This window comes from Anomaloglossus baeobatrachus, chromosome 1, assembly GCF_048569485.1.
Source record: "Anomaloglossus baeobatrachus isolate aAnoBae1 chromosome 1, aAnoBae1.hap1, whole genome shotgun sequence".
Taxonomy (NCBI): domain Eukaryota; kingdom Metazoa; phylum Chordata; class Amphibia; order Anura; family Aromobatidae; genus Anomaloglossus; species Anomaloglossus baeobatrachus.
Window position 1 is genome coordinate 893,469,636 of NC_134353.1, and position 9,017 is coordinate 893,478,652.

Below are 9,017 nucleotides of genomic sequence, written 5' to 3' on the forward strand. Positions count from 1 at the left end.
TCCCTGCCTTCCTTTTGTCCGGCTCCTGTTCATCGCTTTGAAAAAGCATTGCATACTCTGGATCTGGTGCGGGCGCTCCGGATCTATGTGTCTCGCACCGCTGCTCTTAGGCGGTGCACCTCTCTTTTTGTGCTGACCACTGGTCAGCGTAAGGGCCTCTCGGCTTCTAAGCCAACCCTAGCTCACTGGATTAGGTCAGCCATTTCCGATGCCTACCAGTGTACTCAAGTGCCTCCCCCGCCGGGGATCAAGGCACACTCGACCAGAGCTGTCGGTGCCTCTTGGGCTTTCAGGCACCAGGCTACGGCTCAGCAGGTCTGTCAGGCTGCCACTTGGTCCAGTCTGCATACCTTTTCGAAGCACTACCAAGTGCAAGCTCATGCTTCGGCAGATGCGAGCTTGGGCAGACGCATCCTTCAGGCAGCTGTCGCCCATTTGTGAAGTTAGGTTTCGCCTACTTCTCAGTTTTCTGTTTATTCCCACCCATGGACTGCTTTGAGACGTCCCATGGTCTGGGTCTCCCATAAGGAACGATGAGCAAAAAGAGAATTTTGTTTACTTACCGTAAATTCTTTTTCTTATAGTTCCGACATGGGAGACCCAGCACCTTCACTGTTGCCTGTTGGCAGTTTTCTTGTTCCGTGTGTTTTCACCGACTGTTGTTGTAGACAGAGGTTCCGGTTGTTCCGGGTTTTGCTCTATCTCTACTTCTGGGTGGATGTCCTCCTTCAGCTTTTGCACTAAACTGGCTGGATATAGTCATCCAGGGGGTGTATATGCTAGGAGGGAGGAGCTACACTTTTTAGTGTAGTACTTTGTGTGTCCTCCGGAGGCAGAAGCTATACACCCCATGGTCTGGGTCTCCCATGTCGGAACTATAAGAAAAAGAATTTACGGTAAGTAAACAAAATTCTGTGTGTGTGTGTGTGTGTGTGTGTGTGTGTGTGTTTTGGACTGCAAGAGCGGGTCAGAGCGCCGTGAAAGTATGGAACCGGAAGTGTGTGCGGTGAGTATTTGCTTGTACAGCAAAGCTTGCTTGTAAACTGAGTTACAAATTTCCTGCAAGCTTTGCTCGTATAGCGAAATACTCGCACACCAAGTTACTCGTAAATAGTTTCCACTGTACATATTTTACCCACGAGTATACCCACTGCAGTTAGCCAGTTTGTCCAGAAGGTGGTATCAGACACCACTGTAATCATTTCCTTCATTACTGCACATCTTGTTTTCTTTCCGTTTAGGTTCCTCGATGATTTAGGCGATGATGAAATGGACCCAGAAATGCAAGAAGCGTATGAGAAGTTCTGTTTGGAGTCAGAACACAAGAGAACGCAGTGAACCCATGGACATAGTTATCCCACTATGGCAAGTTCAGTACGCTGTTTAGCACACGGGGCAGACGTATCATACTTGCACCAAAATTATTACGTTCAAAATTCTCTAAGAACTAGAAATTTATGCAAACTTTTTGTTTAAGTGAATGCCAAAAAGTGTACGCTGATACCCTGTAAGTTATATCGACATTTGTGTAAATATACTATACTTTCATTTTTGTTCAGTTAAAAAAAGTGTGTACTTTTATTTTTTTTTTTGTTTTTTTTTTTTGTTTTCTTTTTTGACTGCATTAAAAAAAAGAAAAAGCTTAAATCCAATGGCACATTGTGGTGAGGAAACCTCTCCTAAGTCCATCAGCCCATTTTACAATTGCATTTCTTACTGCTAACCTTAAGACTTTGGTAGTTCATCCGGCCAGGTAATATGCATGGCTTCTTGTGGGTAATGACCTAGAAACAAACCCAGTATTCCTCAACGAATTGCCAACTGAGCCTAGTTCATTCATTTTCGGAAGGTTTTCAGCTATGTTTTTTCTGTACTTGACATAGAAACTTGAAATAAATAAAAATCAATTTCTTTTACCATAATTTCCCCCCCCCCTTTCCCCCCCCGTATGTTCTGGATGTTCATCCACTCGTGTTCTGTGTTCTTAAAGAAAGTATATAGCTAAGAGATGGTAGAAGGGGATGGGGGATCTGTGTGGGGCTAGGGGATCTATTAAAGGGAAATTTCTTCTAAATTATTTTGTCATGTCCTGTAGAGCCATGTCATTACTGAAACATACAATTCCAGGCAGGCAAAGATGTACACGTAGTTGGAAAAGGTGCTGGAGATCTCGAGTGAATACACCTAGAAGTGCCTGTTATGAGAACCACATGATTTTTGGCATTAAGGTGTCTAGCAACCGCCAGGCTTCACCATTCATATTGTCGTATGAGAACACCACTTTTAGGATTTATTTATAAGTCACATACTTAATTTTTTCACACAGTAAATAACCAGTCACATACCCTGTGGAGTCAATACATAAAAGCTATGAACGCCTATGAGCCTAGTTTGATCCATTGCAGTTGCTCTGGATTAAAAATGTTTTATTACTTGTCTTCTGCTAACTACATGCATTACAATACACTACAAGCTGCGTGATGCTGTTCTGTGCTCATTCCATCACACGGCTTAGTTTACAGTCAGTCTGTTTTTTCCTCTTCTGAAATCAAATCTTATTTAAAGGGAACCTGTCACCATTTTTTTTACTTATAAGCTGCGGCCACCACAACTGGGCTTTTATATACAGCATTCTAACATGCAGTATATAAGAGCCCAGGCTGAGGGTATAACATAAACAATTTATAATACGTACCGAACGGTCACTGCGGTGGGCCTTATGGGCGTCTCCGTTGTCCGGTGCCGGCGCTGCCTCTTTCGGTCATCTTCATCCTCTTTCTGAAGTCTGGGTGCATAACGCGTCCTACATCATACACACTCGCCGGTCCTGCGCAGGCGCACTACAATACTTTGATCTGCCCTGCTCAGGACCTGAATGCCGGGAGTGTGTATGACGTCGGACGCGTCATGCTCCGTGGCTAGAGATGGAGAACAAAGATGGACAAAAGAGCCGGCATCGGACAACTAAGACGCCCATTAGACCCACCGCACGACCGTTAGGTGAGTATTATAAGGTGTTTTTTATGTTCTCACAGCGGCCTAGGCTCTTATATACAGCATGTTAGAATGCTGTATATAAGAGTCCACTGGTGGTGGCCGCAGCTTATAGGCCAAAAAAGTGGTGACAGGTTCCCTTTAATTGAAATGTTGGTTTATTAAATTTGTATTCGGATTTAGGCAATGAGCAAAGAACAGCCAAAAGCAGCTTGCATTGCATTTTAAAATATGCAAGCTGCCGGAGCCAAATGGTGGAGAATGTTTAATTCAAAGCACCTGTGTGTAGTTTAGAGTGCTCAGAGGTGTCCATAGCTTTTATCTGCCTCTTCTAATTTGTGAAGTGGACCCGTCACCTGTCCTTACATGGCTGTTTTAGTATATTGGCATTCTCTATAAAATGACATTGTGCCACCTGTTATTTCTCTTAGGAATAAGCTGGGTGTTACCATTCCCTCGTCAAGGGGGTGCAATCTGTGTTTGGACGGTGTCAGTTTGATAACTGGGTGTAACCGGCTACAATGTCAGGGAAGCTGACGGGTCCTTTTAGAAATGACTGAAACAAGATATCCACACAAAATAATAAATATATTCTTTGCACTGACTGTGAGATGATTGAGGATATAGCAATATTCACAAGTATACGGGCGACCATTCCAGTAGGCAGTGGTGACATCAGTGCTCCAGAGATCCTGACAGTATGTCCGTGCAGCGGGCCAGCTCTGCCGCTCCATCATAAAGCGGGGTAAAAGTTCCCCGTTCTGCCGATCAGTGTGGATCCTATAAGGTATTGCCTATCCTGTGAATGGGTAATGACTTATTTTCACTGGACAACCCCCTTATTAAAGGGAATCTATCAACACTTTGTCCTTTTTGAACTGTTAACATGGGCATACATGTTATAGAAGGCTAGAAAAAGCCATACCTATATGTCTCATATCAGATGCCTTGTTGAAATATATTTTATGTAAATGAGCTCTTCCAGGCTATGGGGCTGATGCTGCCTGGAAGATAACTCCGCCTCCGGAACTTATTTTAAATAAAAGGGGAGATACCAATGTGAGACAAGTAACTGACACAGGAGAAATTACATTGGACTTCTTTCTGTTACTTGTCTCACACTGGTAACTCCCCTTTTATTTAAAATAAGCACTGGAGGCGGAGTTATCTTCCAGGCAGCATCCGCCCCATAGCCTGGAAGAGCTAATTTACATAAAGTTATAAAAGATGATATTTCAACAACAAGGCATCTGATATGAGACATAAAGGTATGACATTTTCAGCATTCTATAGCCTGTATGCCCATATTAATAGTTTAAAAAGGTCAAAGTAGTGACAGATTCCCTTTTTAAAGGGTTTTTTTGTCAGCAGATAGAAATTCTGTCCTGGTCACAAGATGGACACAGATGCCATCTGCAGTTGTCAGAGATGTGCTGTGCTGAGCCTTACATCGGTGTCATCACTTGTCCAGGACAGGTTTTTATTCATTGAATGTAAACATTAATTTTTCCTACTGAGTGACTGCAAGTAAAGGTCTGTGAGATGGATATGGGAAGTGAAAACGAAAACTGTAAAAAGTTTCAATATTTAAAGATCTTTCCCTCTCTAAACTTGTAATACCCCATCATATAATTTGCCTTATATGAAGAAGTCCGTCCTTTACAGGCACATGCACTAATATTTCCAGATTTTATACTGTGCAGTTGTTTTAAGAAAACTGTGTTGTGAGCACATCCCCAGCTCTGGCTAGTGGACAGCTGTAACCGCGGGGCTCGGCCCGGCCGACGGCTGGAACCGCGGGGCTCGGCCCGGCCGACGGCTGGAACCGCGGGGCTCGGCCCGGCCGACGGCTGCAACCGCGGGGCTCGGCCCGGCCGACGGCTGCAACCGCGGGGCTCGGCCCGGCCGACGGCTGCAACCGCGGGGCTCGGCCCGGCCGACGGCTGCAACCGCGGGGCTCGGCCCGGCCGACGGCTGCAACCGCGGGGCTCGGCCCGGCCGACGGCTGCAACCGCGGGGCTTGGCCATAGACTGGCCACAGAAGGGCACTGATTGAGACATATATCATATGATGTAACAAAATGTGTGTAGCTAGTTTCAGCTTTAGACTAATAGTTGCCATATGTGGCATATCCAGGTGACTGAAGTTGGCATGTAGGCCATTGTCTTTAGATTTTGCAGTTGCACCCGGAGTGTAAGGGGGCCCAAAACTCCCTTTGGCCAAGAAAACACCAATACTATTAGAGTGACTGTGGTAGCTGGGGGCCCTGTTGGGGAGTTTGCACCGTAGCTCAGAAGTGTTGTTACACCACTAGTGAAAGGGGCCGCCCTGCTGCTCCAGACTCAACATTCGGACACAAGTGGTGCTGCTCTGGTGGAGAAATAAAAAACAAAACTGACCCTATAGAGTAGGGACAAGAGTTTATATTTAGTGTAGCGGCGCCAAAATTACACTTGCTCCTTAATGATCAAATCCCTAATTTGAAAATGTGTCCGAAAACTTTTGACTACTACATTTCGTCCGGCTTCACGCACAGTTTTATCAGCAATTTTTAACTGCATGCGTTTCAAGTATTTTTCATTGAGTTTTTATTTTTTTTTAATACTTTGTAACATTTTGTGCTTTTATTTTTCTTTAGTTTTGTGTCCTGTAAAAATAAATAATTAAAAAAAAAAAAAATGCTCCATACCCGGAGAAGCGATTTGCAAATGATAAATGGCAAAAAATAAAATTGTCGACTTTTGACAGCGGAATTTATGTAAATGGAATCAGAAAATCCACAAAAAAAGTATGAAGCCAGGCTGAGGGTGTGTGCACGTGGAGTCTAGATATTATTGAACTTGAAAGTTGACGGCTCAATGTTTTGTTTTGGGGAGGGCGGAGGGAGGGGATTGTGGTTTTTTTTTTTTTTTTTTTTTAATGTTTTCTCCAATCACATCTCACGCCATGAACCTTACTTTACTATAGGCAGAGACTGTCTACCCCGGTATACGCCGTGCTCTGGTACATGTGCCGCCTGGATTCTGTAGATGCACTTATCTTGTTTTGTACATTCATTGTTGTGTCTTATTTATCTTTTTTTTTTTTTTCTTTTTTCTGGGTTCGATCTTGTATAAATATAGTAAATAAAAGATTTTACATTATTACCTTGTCTCGCTGTAATGTGGAGTTGAATTAATAAATCTTTATTTTAATAGGGAAAAAAATATATATACATTGCACTGGAGGTTGTTATAGAATACACAATCCCTTCCGGATACTAATGTCACACTGCACAAGTATGGCGGAGCGTGTGCTGAACGGAGCGCAGGCGCAGAGCTTACCTACAGTGGGACTCGGGGAAAAAAACTAATAATTGAAAAACTTGGCCTCTTTTGTGAGTGTGTGAAACAAAAAACAATTTGAAAACTTTACATTTTATTTTCTCACATGTGGTGTTTTGGGCGGTGTCTTTTGTTTTTTTGTTTTTTTTTACTGTCAGTGTTGCATAACTTTTTTTTCTCATATGCAAGAAAACAATGAACTTTTTTCAAGCTTTTACTAAAGTGAAAATCAACCACAACACAGATAATTGACATTTGACCACGGTTTATTTTTTATGGATTCCTTGACTTAAAAAGGACCTGTCAGAGAGAGGGATACTCAGCCTCTAATTAAAAATATACCGTATTTTTCCTTTTAGAAGTTGGATCAGATTATGAGACGCACTCCAAATTTAGAGGGAAAAAAAGGGGTCCGTCTTATAATCTAATGGTATCTTTCCCAGTAGGGGAGTGTGGCCGCGGTGAGGGTTTGGGGTCACAGGAGGCAGGGGCAGTGGTGGACCCGGGTGATGCGGCGGGTGTCCCAAATGCTCTCCCAGAAACTATCGGTGGTGCGGGCTTCAAAGAAATGGTGCCCGAAGTCAGCGTGTGCGCTGATTGAGCTATCAACTCAATGACAAGCCGAGATCTCCTCTGCACACGCGACACCTCCAGGCGCCATTTTCCTTAAAGTCCGCTGCCTGGAGATCAATGAGCCTGAGGCAGTGTGTGCGCAGATGAGATCTTGAGCTGAGAGTTCCATCTGCGCATGCGCGGACTACAGTCACCATTATTTGAAGCCCCAGAACAGCGCCCACAGCCGCCACAGCGCCCGCTGCCCGAGCACATCCACCACAGCGCCCGCAGCCCCAGCACAACCGCCACAGCGCCCGCAGCATTGCCCCTGCCGCCTGCTACCCCTCTCCACCACCTCCCAGTAAGCTACAATCGGATTATTGGCAGAAAGTGTATCTTATCTGAAAAATCCAGTAAGTGTCAAGCCATTTTATATGCTTATTGCAAAATCCCCTTCACCCCTGAGCCTGTTTTCACTTTCATGACAAGGCCAATTTTTTGCATTTTTGACCAGTGTCACTTAGAAGTTGTACCTGTGGAATGCTTTAACGGATCCTGGTGATTGAGAATTTGTGACCTATTGTGTACTTCATGGTAGTGGTAAATTTAGGACTTTTTTTTTTTACTACATTTTATTTGTGCAAATACCAGAAATTTGGCAAAAATGTTGAAAATTTCACCATTTTCAAACTAAATTTTTGTGCCCTTTAAACCAGAGAGTTATGTCACACAAATTAGTTAATAAATAACATTTCCTATGTCTATTTTCAATCAGCGCAAGTTTTGAAACCTACTTTTTTTGTTAGGAAGTTAGAAGGGATAAACATTTTCAGCAATTTCTCATTTTTCCAGCAACATTTACAAACTTTTATTTTTATTTTAGGGACCACATCACATTTGAAAAATACCCCAAAGTGACACCATTATAACTGCACCCCTCACACTGCTCAAAACCACATCCAAGAAGTTAATTAACCTTTTAGGTGCTTCACAGAAACTAAAGCAATGTGGAAGGAAAAAAATAAAATTTACTTTTTCCCACAAAAATTGTTACTTTAACTCCAAATTTTTCATTTTCACAAGGGTAACAAGAAAATGCACAATAAAAGTTGTGCAATTTCTCCTGAGTACATTTATACCCCATATGTGGTGGAAATTACTGTTTGGGGTCACGTTTTCGAAGAGAGAGCGCCAGTTGACATAATGCAAAAATTGTCTGAAATCATTAGCTATGTTGTGTTTGGAGAGTCCAGTGAGGTGCCTAAATGGTGGAAAATCCCACAGGTGACCCCATTTTGGAAACTGGGCTCCTCTAGGAAATTAGTCATATGAAAAAGTTTGGGCACCCCTATTAATGTTAACCTTTTTTCTTTATAAGAATTTGGGTTTTTGCAACAGCTATTTCATAGTTTTTTAAGGTTGAAGGGAGACTAAAGGGTACTTTACATGCTACAACATCGCTAGCGATCTCATTAGCGATGTGAAATTCTAGATAGCAAGTGCGATCTCTCGAGATCGCACATGCGTAAAATAACTTTTCTTCGTCGCTCTATTGGGAGACCCAGACAATTGGGTGTATAGCTACTGCCTCCGGAGGCCACACAAAGTATTACACTTAAAAGTGTAAGGCCCCTCCCCTTCTGCCTATACACCCCCCGTGGGATCACGGCTGCTCAGTTTTCATGCTTTGTGCGAAGGAGGTCAGACATCCACGCATAGCTCCACTGTTTTTAGTCAGCAGCAGCTGCTGACTATGTCGGTTGGAAGAAAAGAGGGCCCATACTAGGGCCCCCAGCATGCTCCCTTCTCACCCCACTTTCTGTCGGCGGTGTTTGTAAGGTTGAGGTATCCATTGCGGGTACGGAGGCTGGAGCCCACATGCTGCTTTCCTTCCCCATCCCCCTCAGGGCTCTGGGTGAAGTGGGATCTTACAGGTCTCCAGGCACTGAGACCGGGCTCCATCCACAGACCCAGAGAACCTGCTGGATATGGAGCTGAGTATCGTCAGGGACAGGGCCCTGCTACATTAAGGTACTCTGTGTCTCCGTACACATCGCGCACACACACACCAGCATTGCTGGGAGTGTTAGTGCGCCGGGGACAACAGCGCGGAGCGCTTGTGCTTTTATTCACTGCAGCTTTGC

At 43.9% G+C, this 9,017-nt stretch overlaps 1 protein-coding gene across 1 annotated transcript in view; it reads left to right on the forward strand.

Moving 5' to 3' along the window:
- The window catches only part of PAIP1 (poly(A) binding protein interacting protein 1), a 90,982-nt gene extending 87,058 nt beyond the window's left edge, over positions 1–3,924 (forward strand). The window contains exon 11 of the mRNA XM_075326778.1: positions 1,242–3,924. Coding sequence (XP_075182893.1) covers positions 1,242–1,338 — 97 coding nt within the window. The 3' untranslated portion in view covers positions 1,339–3,924. The remainder of the gene's footprint in view (positions 1–1,241) is intronic.
- Positions 3,925–9,017: the final 5,093 nt, after the last annotated feature.